Source organism: Protopterus annectens, chromosome 4.part0, assembly GCF_019279795.1.
Source record: "Protopterus annectens isolate FY-2018-M chromosome 4.part0, PAN1.0, whole genome shotgun sequence".
NCBI lineage: Eukaryota > Metazoa > Chordata > Ceratodontiformes > Protopteridae > Protopterus > Protopterus annectens.
The window spans coordinates 887,862,474-887,884,801 of record NC_056733.1 but is presented as its reverse complement, the minus strand read 5'-3'; the positions used below and the strand labels follow the sequence as shown (position 1 = coordinate 887,884,801).

General features: G+C 42.3%; 1 protein-coding gene across 1 annotated transcript in view; it reads left to right on the top strand.

The window, feature by feature from the left end:
• LOC122800361 (mediator of RNA polymerase II transcription subunit 15-like) overlaps positions 1-22,328 on the top strand; it is a 200,005-nt gene that overhangs the window by 20,352 nt on the left and 157,325 nt on the right. The window contains exon 3 of the mRNA XM_044069811.1: positions 18,091-18,157. Coding sequence (XP_043925746.1) covers positions 18,091-18,157 — 67 coding nt within the window. The remainder of the gene's footprint in view (positions 1-18,090; positions 18,158-22,328) is intronic.

Sequence of the window (22,328 nt, the reverse complement as noted above, 5' to 3'; positions counted from 1 at the left end):
TCCTTTAGATGCACTTGCAGGTGATCTAGAAGATGCCTCTGCTGCGTCATAACTGCAGTTCTGCGTAGATACTCCTGGCTTAGGCTACAACTACTGCCAGAAGATTTTAAGTCCTAAATCCTAGATGCTCCTCTTGATAATAACCTTCTGTTTGGTAAGCAGTCTGCAGAACTATTTAAAAATCTACAGGAGAAGAGCAGAGAGCTACAAGATGTTAAATAACTGCTGATATCTCGTATACCCAAGTACTGTAGAAAGTATCATGCCAAAACATCCTATGTCAGAAGGGCCCCCTCCATGACCACCCCGTCTTCTACCAGGCATAGGAAAGGGACTAGGAGGCAGTCCTCTTCAAGGACTATCTCTTCTCAGCCAGCCCAAAGATAGTCCTTTCAGGACAGAAATAATGGCAACAATAAGAACACAGCAAAACAAGCCGGAGCCAAAAACTTAGAGTTTAATATATTAATATATTAAACTCTTTAAGTTTTTAGCTCTGGCTTGTTTTGCTGTGTTCTTATTTTCAGCAGTTTGTCGAGAGTATATTGTTTGGCTTAATGGCAACAATGCTTGACTGCCTTGCCCATCTCCCCATGTCTTCCACTCTCTCTCACTGTCTGCCCCTTTGGAAAGAAATCGCCACAGACCGCTCAGTGCTGGCAATAGTGGAAAAGGATATTTCCTATCCTGGTAGGAAAGACCCACCCCACAATGCATTTCTTTTCCACCAAAAATCAGCTTCACCTAATTCCCCACATTGTCCAGGATCTACGGGCACAAGGCACCATAGAACCTGTCCCATCAAGACAAAAAGGAAAAGGCTTTTACTCCAGACTTTTCCTAGTTCCAAAAAAGGATGGACCATGGAGGCCAGTCCTGGACTTATTCGTTCTAAATCTTTTTCTAAAAGTTCCTTCTTTCAAAATGCTGTGCCTACAAACCCTGCTTCCACTATTGCCACCACAAGCATTCATGGCCACTTTGGACCTGAAGGTGGCTTACCTTCACATCCCCATTCACCCAAACCACAAGAAGTACTTGTGCTTTGGTGGGTCTTGCTCTCATTTTTAATTTACTGCCTTGCTTTTTGGTTTGTCCACTGCACCAAGGGTTTTTACCAAATGCCTAGCTGCTGCCATAGCCTTCTGCAGGACCAAGGGCATACAGATCTGTCCCTACCTAGACGATATTCTAATTCTTGCAGAAAAAGAAGAGACCCTCAAAAATCATCTCCATTTCCCCATGTTCCTACTCCAGAGACTGGGTTTCACACTGAACCTCCCCAAGTCATCTCTTTCCCCAGAACAAGATCTTCCTGGGTTGCAGGATTTGGACAGACCTAATGAAAGCATTCTTAACCCAAGACAAAGTAATCTCCGTGACGCATTTCCAGGACCTCCTCCAGGTAGACCAGCTGTCAGCAAGACAGTTTTTGCGTCTTCTGGGTTTTATGGCAGCCACCATCCCTATGTTTCCCCTAGCCAGGATGCACATGATGAAACTACAGTGGTATTTAAAAAATGTATTGTCCCAGCACAGCCATCCTCTAGACTTCCAAATACCCTTCCTACCTTGTCTACAAACAGAACTAAGGTGGTGGATACACAGGTTCAAAGGAATCCAGGACTACCCCTCCTACCCCCCTAAACCAACTCAACATATGCACACAGATGCCTCGGATCTGGGCTGGGGGGCTACTATGAAGGGACTTGAGGTGCAAGCACCTTGGCAGGCATCCCTCTTGAAACCTGTCAACGTCAGGGGAATGACGGCGTTTCATTTAGCCCTGAAGGCTTTTCTCTCTATCCTTCAGCCAGGCCCAACACCACTGTCATGTGGTACATCAACAAATGGGGGGGCCAGGTCCTAACGTCTATGCAGGCTGGCAATGCAGATTTGGGAATTAGCCTCACTGAACAACTTATCTCTACAAGCAACATACATCTCTTCCCAAGACAACCTTCAGGCAGATGCTCTAAGTAGATAATTCTCTCTACATCACGAGTAGACGTTATACATGGAAGTTTTCTAGACATAGTCCACCGATAGGGTACACCATATGTAGATCTGTTTGCCTCACCCCAGAACAGACAACTGAGAAAATTCTGTACCAAACACCACACTCCCCTGGCTTGGAGAGTGGGTGCTTTCACCATCTCATGGAAGGGATGGTTTCTGTATGCCTTTCCCCCTTCTCTCTCATTCAGAAAGTCCTCCTGAAGACGAGGAGAGACGTACCAAAAATCTTTCTGGTACTCCCTATTGGCCAAGGCAGCATTGGTTCCCCTTTCTACAATCCGTCGCTAAGGGCAGTCACCATGTTACCTCACAAGGTGGACCTACTCACAACAGAAGGAAACTCTCATCCATCCACACCTAGAAATGCTGAGCCTTACAGTCTGGGTGGTAAACTTCTAGTACCCCTCAGACACTGCTACACAGAGGATGTGCTTTCTATCCTGCGGGAGGCCAGGAAACCCAATACAAGGAGATTCTACACTTCTAAATTGGAGATATTTTCCAAATGGTGTTTCCAAAGACATAAGGACCCCCTTCTAGCGGATGTCCCTTTAGTCTTAGCTTTTGTGTGTGAGCTGATTAAAGCATATCTTTCATACTCTTCAGTGAAAATGCACCTGTCTGCTGTCTGTGCCTGCTTATCCCTGGAACCTCCTTTACTCTCCAGGTTGGATGTTAAATTATTGTTAAAAGGGGTCTTACACATAAGACCACCCAGAAAGCCTACTCAACCACCCTGGGACCCAAATTATATCCTGGAGAAACGTATGCTGACTCCATTTGAACCAGCCATCTCTGCATCCCTGCAGATGTGCACATGGAAAACAGTTTTGCTGGTAGCCCTCACTTCAGCAAGAAGGGTTTCAGAGTTGCAGGCACTCCTGGCATGCCCTCCTTACACTATCTTCCTTAAAGACAGGGTGCCCCTGCGCACCAATGCTTCCCTCATGCCCAAAGTGGTCAACGAGCTATCACAAAATCAGTCCATTCACTTGCCAACCTTCTTCTCCTCTCCCCCCAGAATGACAGTGAGAGAATACTACACTCCCTGGATGTTCAGACAATTAAGATTTTATCTGGACAAAACCAAGTCTATCAGAAAGTCAGATCAACTTTTTGTTTCCTTCCATCCCAGAGCCCTGGGCAAGGCAGTCTCCAAACAGACTATTTCCTGTTGGATCAGGAAAAACTGTCTGTTTCTGCTACTCCTACCATGGAAAAGACCTGAATCGGGGGATCTCAGGACTCATTCTACTAGAGCAGTAGCTTCTTCTAAAGCCTTCTTTAAAGGCCTAGACACAGCTACCATCCTTGAGGCAGCCACCTAGTCCAGTGTATATACCTTCACCAAACATTGCAACCTAGACCATATCTCCAGAGCAGGTTTCGCAAGGGCAATCCTGCATGGATTTCTGGAATCCTCTACCTCCACCCTTTCTCCTTCCTGAGCTGTGGTACTCTCTCACAGTAAGAGTACTGCAACATGAGAATAGAAGGACATAGAATAGTTGTGTAAAATCTTACCATAAACATAGATGTCCTTCTCTTCTTGTTGCAGTATTTCATCCCTCCCTCCTGACCTCCTAGTTTCATATCTATAGGTCTAGGGTCCTTCACAGAGCCCCTACCAGCACTAGGTTCATTTTTGGAAATTCCGTGGCATTCCAGCAGTCTGAAGGATATATTTTGGCAACTCCTAGGCTACTGTCCGACTGGGCAGTTAGTTCTGAGGTCTGTGCATACAGACTTCACATTTAAGGTCCCTGGTTTATGGGTCTATGTGTGACGTCCCGTTCACCAGCAGCAACCAGGCTGAAAGCTTTTGTATAGGCGCTGACGTTCGGGTCGACTGAGGCGGAGGATCCCACAGTAAGAATACTGCAACATGGAAGAGAAGGGCATCTATGGTTATGGTAAGATTTTACACAGCTATTCTTTGTAAGGTACAGTATCAGGAGCATATTAGAGGCATAGAAGTGATAACTGTAAGAATCCCATAGTAGTACATTTTAGAAAACATCATGCAAGTAATTTTAAACTTCTTAGAGGATGTATTTTTCAAATGGGTGAACTGACAGTTTTGAAAAATAAACTGCTGTATAAAGAAGCACTTTATATTTTAAAATATGACACTTTAAGTCTTGGACTGAATGTTGAGCTTAATTGGAAATATTTGATTAACTGAAATGTGTTCATAATGTAATTGATTTAAGTATTTAATGGGTGTGTTTTTTCTGGTATTTTGTACTCCTTGAAGACTTTGAGGCCGAGGTGCTAGAGTGAATAACATTTCCTATGGATCTTGTTGGTTTTTCTGTGGCTTTATTTATTTGTGGCTGCAGTTCATCCATATATGTCCTGTAGAGAGACATTGATCCAGAAGTTGTGTTGACCATGTATTCTCCTGCCCTTGTGCCATCAGGAGATGGGGATAATGTTTGAGGTAGTTTTCTCTTCTGCTTGGCGTTCTTCTGGGTCCCCTTTTTTGGTCAGTATTAAATATTTTGATCTTTAGTACAAATCATATTAGGGGTCATGGGTAATCCCTGCCTGCCAGTACCTCGGACACCTGAGCCTGTAATTGAATCCTGGTCACCTGGACCATAGTCATAGTGTTATCCTTCTACTTCATGGTGTTAGCTGGAGGTCTTTATCTTGTTTGGTGCCATTATTGAATAGCAAGCTCTTTCCTCTAGAAGGGTAGTTTTCTTTTGTAATGGAGAGCAGCTTAGCTTCCATATGATGTAGGATGTGCAGTCGTCTCTGCCAAAGCAGACTCTACAATAACCATTTGGAGATGAGTTGTCTCTTGGTCCTTGTAGCCTAGAAGATGAAACTTCTTCAGAGTCCTCTACATCCAGTCAGGCAGCCAGTTTATCTTGTAGTATCTAAATAAGCAAGGTTTCTGGAAGGGAGTGAATGTTTACTTGTCATTGTGTTGTAGTTGTACACACTTTTGTCAACTGCTAAAATTCCCATTAATGTGAGCAAGCTGATGGAGTTTTAATCACTTCTGCAGTTGTGTCCAAGAGTTGCACATTCAGAGGCCTTTCCTGGTCCCAATCTTCTGGAAGTGGTACAGTCTGGAAATAGATCTCCTCCTCACTTGGGAAAATGAGATCTTACTCCTTTTCTGTTTGGTACAGTAGGGCAATAGTGAGAGGTAGTAGAAGGCATGTTCTCTCTTCACTTGCTTTGAAGAGACCTGTACTCATTCCCATCACACTTGGTGATTCCATGCCTCACTGTGAAGGTTTGAGAAGAAAGGTGAGATGAACTCTCACCACCTTGTGATGGCTGAGAAGGGGATTGCCTTCAGGCTGTCAGGTCTCTGGTCATGCAGAAAACTTTTCTAGTCCAGACCAGTGTTCTCCACAGCTGTGCCAGTAACCATTTGTAGCTCAGAGCCTGACTTCTGATTCAGATCCAACCTAGTCCATCCATGGTTACCCACATGGATCTTCGAGGTTCAGGCTGCAAAGAAATCCTGCACTTCGCAGGCCTGTGTCTTGAAGTTGGAAGTGGTGTACTCCATTTAGATGGATCCTTGTTTAGGGAGGGATGGTCTTGCATTTGCTGAGTATTTGCTTTCCAAGTGGATAGACACTTGAGGGTAAAAAGAAGAATATGGCAAAATGCCCACTCTCATAAAATGCTGTGAATACCTGATCCATTAGAAGAGTGCATGCATGCATGCAGTACAACTTTAGAAATGTGTCTGTTGCAAACGTCTGTTGTGTTGCTATGTGACTTTTTTGGTTGTCAGTTCACACCAAATGTTGTCTCAGCAGAGATTCTGAATCAAGTCTCCTTTGGTAAGAGAATACTTAAGGAATTCACTTTCTGAGCTCCCATTTTTGTGGAGATGTTCTTTTAGTTTGTCCCAAACAATAGTCCGTCAAGGAGGGTCCTCAGTGTTACAGATAACAGAAGTAAGTGTTCATAAAGTTCACTGCTGCTGTATAATTCCTTATATATAGGAATTGAGCCATGAATTGTCAAATTGATAGTCTGTCTGGCAATTTCCAAAGAGCGATAAGAAACCAATTTAGGAACATTTTTTTTTCAAAGTTTCTTATTTAGAAACAAACTTTAACAATAAAGCCATGCTCTGAACCAGAAATCTCAGAGCCTTCCTGAAGCAGAAGAAGCTTTTTGCACTGGGCCAAGGGATTCCTTCCCAGGAAAAGTCAGGGAAAATGTCTTAGGAATGTGGAAAGACCCCACAAATTAAGGATTCTGTTGGCTGGTAATGCATGGCCATAGTTGTAGTATGTGGGTTATATAGCTTTAAATGAGTCACTGACTGGCTAAAGGAATCTGCATGTCATATGGTACATACTCCTTTTAGAAGACTAAATAGGCAGTTCATAGTGGCCAGAAGCTCCCCCACAGTTTCCCCTTCTGCAGATTGACAAACATTCATGCATTATGTCCTGTAGAAGTAGGGAAATGATTGCAGAAATGAAGAAATATTTGATCTGATGTCGTCAGTCTTCATCTATTCTTGACTGTTGGGTGTCTATTCCAATCCTCAGAACCAGTCCGGCCATTATACAGCTCGCGCCAGCTAAAAATCTCTTGAGCTAATAAGTCTACTTACAATGCCTCTCCCCCCATTTACCTCTGATCTCGTTTGCCTCTTGCAGCTAAGTAAATTTTAAAATATTTTAGTCTTTCTTCCTTTCATTCTCATAAAACCTTAATTTTCTTCATATTTCTACCCACCTTTTCCTCTGTGTGTTTCCATACCTGTTGGTATCCTTTTCCTACCATCTCTGGTAGTCTTTCCTCTCTCCCTTTTTCTTTACCATTTTGTGTAGTTTTTTCTTTCATAGTTGGTAGAACTCCCTTTTTTTCTTTTCTTTCTTTGATTTGTGTGTGTGTGGTGTGTTTGTTGACTTCTCCTCTGCTACTTGTCAACATGGCAAAATCATAAGGATATGACTGGTTTTAAGCAGTGTCAGGACTGCGGCCGAAAAATGCCTAACTTTGACGGGCATTTGGCTTGCATGTATTGTCTAGATGCTTCTTATTTAGACATGTAGTGTGCTATCTACTAGGCCTTCAGTACTAGGGCCTTGGTAGAATGACAAAATAAGCTCATTCTTGAAGGGCTTAAGTCCCCTTTTGAAGAAGCTTTATCCAAGGCCGACAAGTCTCCTAAGACCTCTGGTTCCAAAAGCAGTTCCTCCATGCCTGTGTCTCCATTGGCACCGACATCAAGAAAGCAAAAGTCTCCTTCTGTTGGTTCCTCCTTGGAACCAAGAGCTAAGGTACCGAAGCTCTCTGAACCAATTCCTTCTTCGGCACCAGTCATTTTGGCACCTTCGGCACAAACTCTGACATCAGCACCGACACTGGCTCTCCTGCACTGGCACCGGCTTCTTTAGTTTCCATGTCTGTGCCGACATCTCCTTCTGCACCGCAACCAGTCACCCCCCTCTCTTTGGTGCTGAAAATTGATCCGCTATATACACCCAGGATAAAATCTTCCCCTTCCATTAACCCCTTCTGTGGTCAACTTCCCAGTCCCCTTTTAGAAAGGCCAGAATCTCCCTCTTGTTTGTCTATTCGCTTCTCCAGGAGTCTTATAGAGGTTGATGTAGTGAGGTTGATGGACCAGCTCCTCACCGCGAGCAGTCTCTGTCCTTCTTCCCAAACCCCTCTCCTTCCTGGAGCAGGAATCTTTTTCTCCCAGAGCTCCTCCGGCTGTTCCTCCTCTGACCTGTTCGGTGGATTTAGAGCTCCCCGCTCCAACTGTTCAGGTTCCTTTTCCTCCAGCACTGACTGCCCCCTTCCCTTCAGTTATGGACTCTGCTCTGATTTCCTCTGTTCCTTCGGAACCAGTGCAGTCTGAGATTGTGGCTCCACTGTCCGGGTCCAAGAGGTTTGGGTCGACTCCTGTTTTTTCTTAGGAGTCCTTTCCTCTTGGGACTCCGGCGACTGGGGGTCCTTTCTTTGTGCCAGCCTTGGAGGTTGGTCTCTCTGGGCAGGGTGTGACCCCCATTCTGAGTTAGTCTTTCTCTGTTCCAGGCTCCCATTCCTCCTTAGGGGTGCCTGCTTTCCAGGCTATGGAGAGGGTATTGGCCACCACAGGTTCTCAGTTGGCTCCTACTGTATTGGAGTTTCACCCCTCACCCCTTTTTACCAGGAGCTTCCACCAACCTCTGTGCCCAGACAAGTGAGCTCCAAGGTTGCAAGATATCCCAACTGAGGACCCCCCCCCCTTCTTCCGAGACCTCCTCAGACATTGCCACTGAGGAGCCTCCTTGGAAGAAAACATGTTAGAGGAAACACCTAAACTCCATTGAAGAGGCAGATTTTGATGATGGGGAGGAAGTGCAAAGACCCTACCTCTGAGGAGTCTGTGTACTTGCAAGCCTTTGATTCTTGCCCATCTACTTCCTGGGTGACCCCTCCCACTGACTATCTCATTAAACTGATCGCTCAGCAGGCTTGGAAATCTCCTGACTCCATAGAACTGATTCCCTGGAGACCAGATAAGATCCTTTTTGCACCTGAGGACTGCCAACATTGGGCTCAAGGGCTAGCAGTAGATGCCATGGTCATAGCGATGGCCACCAAAAAGGAACTCGCTGAGGAAAGTTCCTCTGTTCATCCCCATAACTGAGAGTCTAGAGCAATGGACAGATTTGGAAAGCAGGTCTATGCATCATTGACCTTTGTCTTAAGGTTCTTGAATTTTTTGGCACATTTTACTAGGCTCCAGAGGGATTTTATCAAGGAACTGTCTGACACCCTAGCAAGAGCTGTATCTGATAAGGTCCAAGAAAAAGTGGCCTCTGGGTTAGTTACCCTGGAATCTATTTCCAAAGTGTCCATGAGGCTTTTTTCACATGCAGCTGAAGGGGTGACCAGGTCAGCTGGTTCAAGTGTTGCTATTAGACATGCCTGGATGCACCTGTATGAATTTGCGGAGCCATTTAATTATTCCTTAGTCAATGCTCCTTTTGACGGATGATCTTTGCTCTGCTCCAAGTTAAAGAAACTCAAGGCAGGTGTGAGAAGGATGGAAGGCCCTATCTGCTGTGGGCATACATTTTTCCACCCCCAGCGATCCTGTGCTAGGAATCAGAGGAGTGGGAAGATGTGGTTCAGAAAATCCCAAGGGCCTTTCCAGGACACGTGGTGAGAGCTATCTTGGAGGCAGAGGAGGAGCTTTAATATAAGACGCCGACCCTAAGGCTGAGGTGGCTCACAGAAACAGTGTTCCAGAGGCTCTTTCTCTGGCCAGCCCTACCAGTGCTTCTGAAAGTGGGCCCGATTGCTTATGTCTGGAAGCTGTCGGGGAAGGTTTTCTGTGCATGCAAAAGCCTGAAGACAGTTAACCACATATGTTTGGGTACAGAGAATTATTAGCAGAAATTATTCTGTCCCATTCACCCTTTATCCCAGACTAACAAGTCTTTCCGATGTTCCACCCAATCAGAGAGACCAAGCAGCCTTAGAAATTCAAAAGCTGCTACAAAAAAATCATCCAAGAAGTCCCACCAGAGCAGATAGGATCCAGATTTTACTCAAGGTTCTATTTAGTGCCAAAAAAGACAGGGGATTGGAGACCTATACTGGATCTCAGCATTCTAAACAAATTTGTATAACGGTCCAAATTCCAGATGGTCACGATTGAGTCCATACTTCCCATTTTAGAGAAGAATGATTGGATGTTCTCAATAGACCTTCAAGACGTGTACTACCTCATAAAAATGGACAAATGCTCCAGAAGGTTCCTCCGCTTTTGGCTGGGAGCCACTCATTTTCAATTCAGAGTGCTGCCCTTTAGTCTCACCACAGCCCCCAGGGTGTTCACCATATGTATGGCAGCAGTGACAGCTCCCTTGAGACTGCACGGATTCCAGGTGTTTCCAAATCTAGACAACTGGGCCATCACTGCTCCCACCAGGCATCTACAGTTCTAGCAACAGAATTCACTTTGCATTTGTTCCTGAGCTTGGGAATCAGTCAATCAAACAAAATCTCAACTAAGCCCCCCGCAAGATTTAGAATTCATGGAAGCCCGTCTGAACACCATTTCTGGTGTAGCCTCTCTTCCCTAACACAGATTACAGAAGGTAAAATCCCAAGTACATCCCATTCTTTGTAGAAACAAAGTACCAGTGTTTCTAGTCCTTCAAGCATTTGGGGTCCATGGCAGTGACCATCATTGTAGTCCCATTAGCGATGTTCCACATGCACCTGCTACAATGGCTTCTAGCATTACAATGCTCTATTGTAACCCACTCAGTGAACTACCCCATATTAGTCACCAGCTGATGCAAAAAAGACCTAGCCTGCTGGATGGAATCTGAGGAAATCCTATTAGGCCGTCCTTTTGCCCTCCCCCTTCAACCCAAGACCATAGTGACCACGGATGCTTCCCATATTGGGTGAGGGGGAATTATCTGGAAGAACAGTCCAAGGCATTTGGCCACCGATAGAGGTCAACCTACATATCAGTGTTCTGGAGTTAAGGGCAGTGCTTCTAGTGTTGCAAGCCTTTCAATCTGTCCTCCCCCTCGGAACCATTGCGATTCAGTCAGACAACATGTCTGTGGTCTGGTACATCAGCAAACAAGGGGGAACCAAATTTTATCCCCTGTGTCGAGAGGCCCTGAGAGTGTGATAATGGGCTGTTTCTTCCAACCACTTTCTAATAACAATGCACATCCCGGGGAGTTCAAAGGTGATAGCAGGCAAATTGAGCAGATGCATTTGACTGCCTCACAAGTGGTCTCTCAATCCCGAGATAGCAAGGAGAATTTCTAGTCGCTGAGTGAGGCCAGCCTTGCTGCAACCTTTTTGCATCACCCCCAAAACAACAAATGCAGAAGCTACTTTGTCCTGATACCCACTCAGGGGGAGTCACAGAGGGACGCTCTTCTCCTCGATTGCCCCCCCCCCCCCGGTCTCTTCTATGCCTTTCCCCCTAATCCCACTTTTTCTCAAGAAAGCAGCCAGGTTGAGAAGCAAAGTGATCCTCATTGCACCCTATTGGCCTCAACAAATTTGGTTCCCTATCCTGTGGCCTCATCTAGTTCATAGTCCATGGATTCTGAATCCAGTTCTAGACCTGCTGTCTCACCCTCAGTGACTGGTGCACCCCAACCTTAAAAACCTCAAGCTGACCGCTTGGTTCCTCCAATTCCACTAGTTGTATGTGTGGCTGCAGCAGTACATCACTCTATGCCTTTCAGGGTCTCTCTCTGTATATCTCTCTCTCTTTCTGTATCTGTGCGTCTCTCTCTCCCCTTGTCTCTGCCTCTCTTTGGTGCAGAAAATTCTGCTGGTTTCCCATAGACCATCCAACAGGAAACTTTACCTTAGTAAGTGGAGGAGATTTTCAGTCTGGGCATATGATAACCATCTCGATCTTTTCTCTGCTGTGGTGGAGAAAGGTCTAGAATTTCTAACTATTCTTTTTGATCAAGGGGCCTCCGCCTCCATTAGCTTCCATTTTTAATTTCCATAATGGTTTTGGGGACCTTCCTCTTAACTTTTCATAGACTATGTAAAGTGTTCCCCAAAGGAACTCTGCGTTTAAACCCTACATTTAAAGACCCTCTACCGCCATGGGATTTGACCATTGTTCTCCAGTCTTTGGTGATTTCCCGTTTTTAGCCATCAGCAACATGCAACCTAAACTTTCTTTCATGGAAAATGCTTTTCCTCATAGCTGTAACTTCAGCAAGACGAGTTTCTGAGACGCAGGCCTTATGAAAATCCCCTTACTTAATTTTTCACAAGGATTGAGTTTCACTCAGAACCAATCCATACTTTCTTCCACAGGTAGTCTGAGTCCAACATTAATCAAACCATAGACTTGCCTGTTTTCTTCCCCAATTTTTCCAACAAAGTCGCGTATTGTGTACATTTGTTTGATGTTCACAGACAATTATGTTTCTATCTCAACAGAACTAAAGAATTTAGAAAATCAGAACAGTTTTGTTTCCTTCTCCTGCCCAACTTTAGGGAAGTCCATTTCTATAGTTATCTTGTCAGAATGGCTAAAAGATTGTATTACTTACATATACAATAAAAACAATTTCAAATTACCTGTGCCAGTGAGAGCACACGCCACCAGGTCAAAGGCCACCTCAGCTGTTTTCTATTCCAAGGCTTCCATGAATGAAATATGCACAGCAGCAACGTGGGCTACTCCACATACCTTTATCATTCATTACAAATTAGATCTGATCTCCTGGGGAATAGCTTACTTTGGTTCTATGGGGATCTAAAGTCCAAGTCCTTCCTAATCCATTTCAAATGCAACTTAGACAGTTGGATGGGAAACCGGAAATTCATCCCTGGTTTAGCACCTATGTCTCTGATGCAGACAGGTAACCTGTAAATGGTTCATCTCCCAGGCCCATGCTTACACTTATCAAGGTTATCAGAACTCGTCAGAGATTTGTGATGCATGGCTAGGCGTAAAAAAGGCCCAAGTGGTCATTAGCCTAGTAAACACCTGTGAATCTATGAACCTGTAAAGTAGCTGGGGACTCTGTCCCAACAGTCAATCGATGAATATTGAAAACATCAGATAAAGAATTTATGTCTTACCATAACATTCAGTCTGTGTTGTCAGTCTTCATCTGTTCTTGGGATCCCACCCTCCTTCCCCTCCTATGAATTCCTGGGGGAGTGAACTCCTGTCCTGGCTGCTTTGTTAGGGTTCACCTTGACCTTGAACATGGCTTCTTCATATGGGGCTAATGGTTCTTCTGGCTTACTGTAAGTCTGCAAACTCGATCTGAGGTAAATGTGAAAGAGGCATTGTGGGTAGACTATTGGCTCGAGACATTTTTGGCTGGCGCGAGCTGTTTAACAGCCGGCCCGGTTCCAAAGATCGGAGCCAACACCTAACAGTCAAGAATAGATGAAGATCACACAGATGGAACATTATGGTATGACATAAATTCTTTTTATTTTCAGAGTTTGTTTGGAATTATATACGTATAATTTGCATTTAGAAAAATGCTGCAACTGCAACCACTAGGATTTCTCTCATTGGGAGGATGTTTAGAAGAAGACTTGAAACTTTGTATTCAATATCTCAGTTTGTTCCTTGTTGTCATCAGATAAAGAAGCCTGAATAGGTACAGTGTGTCACATTTGTGAATGTCACTGGGAAAGCTGCATTTAATACTTTTACTTTTCTTTAAAAAAGATGAAAGCAGAAAAGCAGCAGTTGAAGAGATGTTCAAGAATAAGTCTGAGCCTAGAAAAACTTGTCATTTATTCCGCTTTTGTTCTTCATAGAAATTATAGATGGCTTTTGATACTGAGATACAGAATTGAGTCAAAGATTGCAAATTTAGTGAGTTGTGTGATTCATTACTAAGAAATAGAATAGTTGTATAACAATTATCAGACAAGGTGGAGGCTTTTAAGAGATGCATACCTGAGCTTATGAGATGCTGTGGACAGGTGTAGAGGGAGAAGTACAGGTAACGCAGATAAAAGGTTTAACTGAGGTAGTAAACATGACTAAGGTAAACTGTGATCCAAATTAAAAAAATAAAGAAATAAATAAGAAACAGAATAAGAGTGCTTTATATTATTAATGGTGACAGAGAGCCATGACAGGCACGGAAAATATACTAGAAAGTCAAGTTTCATTTACTCGTTTTGGCTGTAAAAATTAAAGGAGGTGGTGTTCCTGTTTCTAGTCAGTTTTGCAAAATTTGTGGTAAATTAGAAAGAAGCATTTTGCAAAAATGTACAGAGTAAAAACTGAAAATGTTAAAAATAGTCTAACAGAAATGTGAAAGAGTTGCACCAACATATTTGGATGCTGTTGAAGTGAAAGACTTGGTGCAGTAAAATCTGAAAATGTAACAGAAGCATTGAAACAAAAATGCAGGTAAGGCATCCTGCAGTAGATGCTGAGAATTAAACAGCCTGTTGAATTTAACCTAGACAAAGGTGCAGAATGTAATATGTTTGAGGATTATTTCCCAAATCCTTAGGCTCAAAAGCACATAAAAGAGCTGAGTGCACATTTTTGCATATTCAGGGCATGAGGTAAAGCCATTGGGCCAAAATTTACAAATGTTAATATAAAAATAAGATCAGGATCGCATTTCATATAATATCATTTATGTTGTATAATTCTGGTAATATTTTGGGCTTTTTGCCATATGGAAAGCTAGAAATGATAAAATCCATTCACATTTTGAAAGCAAAGTGAGATTGCAAGTGCTTCAGTCACGTTCCTGCAGACATCTTTGAGAAGTCTAGCAGTGATATCCTCCATGACTTTGCTTATTTATTGTCAGCTTTAGTAAATTCGCCACTAGAATTTAAAGCCCATATAAATTCAGATGCTACACCAGTGATGCTTACTGCAAGGAAAAGGACCAGTAGTGTAGAATCAGGACTCAGCTTTCTGAGCTCTTTTTTATGAGGTCATTCTGTTCCTTCAGCCCAACCAAGGTGGACCAGGAGTTTGATTTGAGTAAGAACCGAATTCTGTAGAAAGTTTGTATTGTCAATAAGAATCAGTTAGAGACAAGATAATGAGTGACTAGTGTGGTTGTATAAGATCTGAATAAAGTTACTAAGAGAGGACCACGTTTTACCATTTTTTTTAAATTGTAATTCCATCCAACACACACACCTTCCAACTTAAGATATGCTGCAGTGGGTACTTCAATTCCACCTGCATTCAAAGCTCCACCCTTCTACTAGTGCCTGTCACCATCCTATGAGATACCCCAGTGCTTTCCCTTGTTGAGAAAGAAGAGGGCTGTCCATGAGAAACCACCTTTCATTTGGTGAGGGGTGCTCTTGCCCTTATACCTGGAAGTGGAGCAGATATTTGGAAGTCATCATACTGTGATCAACTCTGAAATGTGTGTTGGTGAGGACTGTGGCATTCCTATCTGTATGCATAGCCTGGCTGTACTTGCCATTACCATATCCCGGTCTCGGTTTACTATCTTTTTAGCAGTCTCTACAAGTTGAAATCGCTAAGTAATGCAACCAGAATGTTGCAAGACTAGAATGCCAAGGACTACTTGTTTGAACAGTGTCAAACCTCAGATCTCCTGACCTGCCTGAACACAGGAACCAAGTGGTAACTTGGGTCTAGAAAGGGGGGGGGGGCAAAGCCAGGTGTTCCAGCAAGTATTCGTAGGCATTCTTGTCTTGTGACCTTCTGGTCACATTGTTAGTGATTCAACATTGTAGCAATATGAAAACAATAGTAAACCATTTCGGTTTGGTGGTAGCTATGGTAGCTATGGTCAGCTTCCAAGTATATTGTCCCTTCCCATCACCTCCAAGGAGAGGTGAGCAATCTTAAGTCTAATCATTCCTATCCTCCCTTTCTTCCCCACCAGCAAGCCTGTGCACTAATAACCAGACTCAAGCTGCCTGTGGCATAGTTTGGGCTTTATCCTGTGTGCAAGTGGCACTGGCTACCTACTGGTTATAGTTGTGGAAATGGTTTCTGTATTGCTAAATTATGAGCTCTTTTCAGATCTAGATTCAAACCAGGTATTGTGACAGGTAAGACATGATGAAAAAAGTTTCAAGTTATGTGTATTTAGTATGCATTAAATAAGGTACATTTTGCTTAGAGTTATATTTATTTCATCAACACCACTGGAATTTCAGAGAGACATTTTACTAGTAATTGAAAGCTTCATAGGTGTTATATCTGTTATTGGGAGCAAGAAACAAAGACTGATATAAATACTAAACAGGTAAATGTTGCTCAATTTTAAGTTAAGTAAGAGCAAATGTAAGAATGACAGGTCTGAAATCAGTGGATCATATAAATAAAGAGGGACTGAAGAGTGGTACAGGGAAATCAGAACACTTTTGCAAATGCCAAAGCCGGAAAACCGTCAAAAAATTAGGTTTCTGGGATTTGTACAGTGTCCTTCACTATGCATCTTAAAAGAGCTGTTAAGAATGAGTTGTGGCCGATAGAGCTGTGAATAAGACAGTAGCTTTAAAATGATGAAGAAACTCATTTTAGATGCACAAACATTAGATATTTTGATAGAACTATACCAGCTAATGTTGCGATTAGAGGCCTGTTAGAATAGTTGATGAGCTATTAGTTGTCCGTGGTTAAAAGATATTTGCAGATGCATAAGAGATAATATGCTTAGATAAAAATGAATTATTAACAGTAGTAAATGAATATCGCAAATATGATTGTCTGTGGCAAAGTAGTACAGATTAGAATGGATAAACTCTTGCAAAGAATTTTCAGAAACTTTTGGCACAAAGAGCTTCCAAGATTACAAAATTATGATTTGAAAGGGAAATACAGACCAGTCTGGGTCCTTTCCCTGAGCTATTTAAGACAGGGCTTGCATATGCCTTGGCAAAAGCACATCTTTTAGTCCTGTCAGCTTGCATACTTCCCACTCACCTTTAACATTCTTACAACCAGTCAAATGGTTCTTAAAGAAGTATTGCATTTGAGATCACCCAGAAAGGAAATTGCTACTCCATGAGACTTGAACCAGCAGCAATTTTACCCCTAAAGTTTCTGAAATGGAAGATAGCATTACTTCCTGTTTTTACATTAGCCAGTAGACTTTCCAAATTGCAAGTCTTCATGTGGACAGAGACATTTTTGGTGTTAAATCAGGCCATACACCTGCCATTTTTTCTTGGAACAAAGAGGGGCAAGTTTTTTGCATTCTTGGTATGTTGATAGGCAGCTGAGTTTTTGGACAAAAATACATCAGAACTTCAAAACAGCTTTTGCATCCTTTAGCTCTAAAAGTGGAGGGAAACAAATGCCTGGCACACCCCTTCTTTTTGTTGCTCAGCTGTTGAGAAAAACTTAGGTAGACCTCTTAGATATCACAACTAAGAGCACAACAGCCTCTGCTTCCTTCATTTGGGGGTGAGTATAGTGTGTTTTAGAAGCTGCAATATTGTCCTGTGTCTGAAACATTATGTGGTGGGCACCTCTGGGGTCAGATCAGGGTTTTCCACAGTCATCTTGGAGAATCTCCTGCAACCTACTGTAACAAACTCGTATGCTTTCTCAACATTGTGAGCTCTGGGAATTGTGCCATTAGTTAGTGTATTTCAACAGTGATGCATATGATGAACAAAGTACAGTTTTGTGTGAAACTTACCATAATATAAAATGTATGAGTAGATTACTTTTGCAGTTCAAGTCCCTCCTAGCCTCCCCTCTTTTCCATTGTGCATCCTGCAGCTTGTATGGGGTACTTTTCTTTCTTTTTCTTTTTTTTTTAAACCATTGCACCAGTTCCCCTTCAGACATCCACATCCATTCTGCTAGGGCCTCCAGCCTCCTCCAGTCAGTTTGGACTTGGAGGATTCCAGAAGCTGCCTTGATTCTTACACCTGGAGGGGGAGCTTTATGGCGGGTCTTACCTTTGGTCAGTACTTTGCCTAGGGACCAGTCTGGGGGCCTTCCACATTGGACCTTGAGCAAGAAAGAGCCAAAGATGGAGCTGGGCGGACAGTAGCTTTATACTGGGACCATGCTGACATCTCAGGTACACAAATGTTCGTTCAGGAGGTGGAATAGTACAAAGCTGTGGAAGCCAGACTGCCTGTGACAGGAGTCCTCTTAGGCACTACTACTACAACAGTTATCCACTCACGGATCTACTTTTACAGTAAGCTCCTTAGAGAACTGTACTATCACTGCTGGCACACAAATAGAAACTGTGCCAACCAATGATTTCCTATATTTTGTTAAGGAAAAACGAGTGATCGGGAGTTACCTCTAGGTAATAGAAAATGGTGAATTTGAATTTGTCTACTTTATAATAACCAAATGTAGGACACCCGAGCTTCTTTCTTCTTGTCTTGCCAGCTACAGAGGTTTGAATACATCCTGGCATTACATTATAATTTCCTTGGCTGCAGTGCGGTGTCCCTTTTTTTGAAGAGGGCAACCTTAATGAAGCTGGTATAATGCTGTTTTGTATAATTCTTGGAAAAGGTGTTTGCAAGGTAAAAAGCTTTTCATTATGATCTGCTGTTGGTTACATTGAATGCTGGTACCTAAATTATCAATTTTTGTTTGCTTTTTTGGCATAGGTGTCCTCTGAAGACACTGCAAAAGTGTGAAATTGCACTAGAAAAGCTAAAAAACGACATGGCAGTGGTGAGTCCGAACATTTACTATTTATGACAAAAACAGTAATGTTGATAAGAACTGATGTTTATCATAAAGATCACAGCTGCATCATTATTCATAAAGACTGGGAATTGGCTACAGGTGGATGCCCAGTTGCCCTGTTTCCCTGTTGTGGAGCTTGTTTCCTCCCCATGACAAGGCAATCAACTGGCAAGCCCAGAAGAAAACGAGATAATAGCCTAAGTCTGTAGTCCTCTTTATGTGTGGCAGAGTAATTCTCGTTCAGGCAGCTACCAGAGAAGAAAGTACTGTTGAAATGTTGTTGTTTTACCAAACTGTAGAAGGTATCCCTAACATTGGTGTTTTTATTGCAGTTTTGGAAACCTTTCTAAGACAGGTGACATCACTGGAAAAGATCACTGGGCATTCCTGTGGGAGACCAGTTCTGGTGAAGGATTATTGCCATTAGAAATGTGATCCAGGGACCATTGAAGAAGTCTAGCCTAATTTTCATTTGCCTCAGAGCGCACTGTATGCCCAGAGTCATCACAATGTAGGTAAATGGAACTGCTGATATGGCACCACACTAAAAACAGCAGAACTTTGGAGCACCGCTAAAATAATAGAAAAGTAAAAAAGAACTGGAGAAAGTGCCATTACGAAAAGAGGAAAAAAGCAAATGATAGACTCCTCAAGTATGAGTGATGACAAGAGCCAAGAGGGGAAAGCCAACGGGAAAAGGAAAGATGCATATATAATTGTAGGTAGCCGAGAATGAAGAACAAGGGTAAAAGAGAGGGAGCTAGTGAGCCTTGAAGCAATCTGATATGAGCTGATGGAGGTGAAGTGCACACTACCTGAAAATCTTGTCACATAAGGAAAGAGACTTGAGGTGGTAGATGGCCTAAACATGCATACAGCAGGCATACAAGACATATCGGCTGAAAATAAAGAACTGAAAGTGTGGGCTGATATAGCAGAAGCCCAGCTGGATTTTCTAGAAGCCAGAGTAGATGTTGATGATGGGGTAAGATACAAAAATATTAAAATCACAGGGAGAAATAAAATGAGATGGTGTAGATGGTGCTAAGGATATGAAAGCACATTTAACTAAATGGACTAATATCACTGAAGATCAAATGCTAATTGCAAGATCCTGTAGAAAGGAGTGATGGCCTAGTACAAACTAGCCTAGGAAAGCCCACACAGTGATTTTTAGATTTCAGTCATGTGCGTTGAGAGAGGATCATGTCTGAGTTGTGGAAACGAGACAAAAAGTAAATAATTATGAGAAAACAGTTTTTATAAGTCAAGACTGTTTCTATGAAACACAGAAGTTAGAGTGCTTTTATACCAGCTATGAAAGGATGCAGGGAAAGAGGTGTGAAGTGGGGCTGTTGTATCCCATCATTGATGAGGTCGTTTTCACTGACCCTTGAAAGAATAAGCAGCTACCCCAAAGGTGCACTGGACTTTCTGAAAAAGCCAGCAAACACAGGAAATACCCAACATTATCGGAGGACCACAACACCCAAGGGCAAAGCTTAAAAGAGCAACCAGAGGAACATGGAAAGAGAGAGAAACAGAATACTTTCTGCTAGTTAGGAAACAACAGCATTTTTTGTAAACACCCATTATTAAATTATCACTTAAGACATAGGCAAGCATATATTAAAATAAAAAAAATGTTGGCATTTTTCGATTTATATGCAATATACATTACATGTATTTTCTTTGCTATCATCAGTCCAACATCACAAAAATTGCTGAATTTCTTGCCTTCCTTTAAACCTTACTCCTGTACCTCCTCCTAAACATTATTATGCATGTATTGCTACCACAATTTCCATGTACTTAGATTTAATTTGCTCCTTCTCTTTTCTAATGACCCCTTCCAGTTCTTTTGTCTCTTTTATAATATTAAATACCTCAAATATAGTTAGTATACACTCTGATTTCCATTTTCTAGGAGTTGCTTTTATGGCAGCCAAAAGAACTAAAGTAAATAAAGCCTTACTATGTCTAGACAATTCAGATCCAGTATCCCAGCTCAAAAGAATCGTTCCATTACTTACATCCATTTACTCACACAATATTTCTGATAGAGTACTCTGGAGGGAATTTTTAAAATCTGCCAACTCTTTACACTGCCAGCACATATATTCCCAGTTACCACTTTCTTTTTTTTAAAACACGTTTATTGAATTATCACTTGTGACATAGGCAGATTTACGTAAAAGTAGTCAAACTGTATTAACACGTTCACGTTTGCCCCAGTTACCTCTTTCTTCTGCATCACACCTCCAAAATTTGCTATGTACCTGAGGAAAAATTATTTGCACTCTGTTTGGGGTATAAAAATACCTGTGCAAACACTTGATAGATCCTAAACCTTCTGTACTTTATTGCATACTTGGAAGCCATACATGTGTCTTCCCATTGTTTTCTTGTAAATTGCTATTCCAGTCTCTCTTACCAGTCTTTTCTAATCTCTTCTGATATTCTTATAGTTATCGTGCAATGTTTTATATCATCTACTAATTATCCCTTTTTTTTAAACAGGTTCTGTTCTAGATTCAGCTAAAAACTCTACCAGAGCAGGTCTTTCACTTAAAATTCCCGTATCTCCTTCTCTTTGCCTGTACTCTGAGATCAAGCCCTGGGAGGGAAGGTAGTATCTAGCCTGCAATCTAAATGTCTTCTTGACCTTATCCCACTCTATTACTTTTCCTGCTTGAGTTATTTGCTCTCATTATATTGGTTCCATTGCCAAGTTTCTCCAGTAAATTCCAGTCCCCCCTTGACTATTTTTTGTACCCCTGCTTGCAGTCATCCTTGTTGGCAAAATTCATTTCTCCGCTCTTATATTGGCTTAGTTCTCTTCTTAAAATACTTAAATACTTTTTGCTACTTTATGAATATACTATTGTGTGTGATGGTTATTATTTTTAAGGAACTGCAACCAAAATCCCTCCATGTATTTCTTGAACTTCCCCTTGCTTCATCACCTGTTTCCATTTTGAATTATAATTTTCTGCTTGTGCTGTGTATATGAGCCTCAACTGTGTGGCTGTAAAATATCCCTTTAAGTCAGGTAAACCTAAACCACCTTGTTCACACTTCAGGCCTTGTACATCCCAGTAGAGTAAACCATAGTGACAGACTAAGAAGATCCCAGAAGGACAGTCACGAGTGGAAACTTGGGACAGAGGTCTGTCTGGATTTGGTTCAGATGTCAGGAACACTTTAAATAATTCAGTTTGCCTCCTTTCAAAACAGGCAGTTGGAAAATTTCTGTTCGAGGCATCCTTCAGCTATGCTTGAAGAACAGAAGCATTCTAATTCCCTTGGATGGGAATATTTATTTTATGCATTTTCATCTATGCTCAAGATACTTCTGAAGGTTCAGAAAAAATTACCAAAGATCCTTGTGGTGGACCTCATTTGGCCCAGGCAAAGTTGGTTCTCCCTTTTAAATTAATTAGGCAAGGGCAATGACCACAAGTTTTCTGATCTCTCTCAGTCTAAGGGGTGACGTGCACCCCAACTTAGAATCAATCCAGGTTATCAGTAGCAGTTGCTCTTTCTTTATACCTTTTAGGCACTTGTTCCATGAGGATGTGATGCAGGTATTGAAGTAGGCAAGAAAACCTGCAAGTAGAAAATCTTTAACAGTGGAAGAGGTTTTCCAGGTAGTACCCAACTGATATCAGAACACCTGGTATGATGTCTACCCCGTTGTTTTGAAACATTTGTGTGAGCTGCTCAATGATAGCTTATCTTATGCTTCTGTCAGGGTGCATCCTTTGGCCATGTCATCTTGTCTGCCCATGGATTCCCCTCTTTCTTCTCTTTTGTGGTCAAACAGCATACGAAGGGAGTGTTGCACTTGACACCCTTGAAAACAAATTCTTCCTCCTCCTTGAGATCTTTGTTCTTGAAAATTGACCCCATCTCCTTTTGAACCCTCCTTCCAGGCTGGTTTCAGGTTCATCACTTGGAAAACTGTTTTGTTTACATTTCTGATATCTGCAGGGTGAGTCTGTGAGCTACAGGCTCTTACAGTGGGACAGTCTTATCTGATTTTTCACAAGGGTAAAGTGTTCTACACCTGAATCTTTCTTTCATGCCAGAAGTTTTCTAAATTTACCCCGAGTCAGGTCATCAGTCTCCTATTTTTCTTTCTAGAATCTTAAAA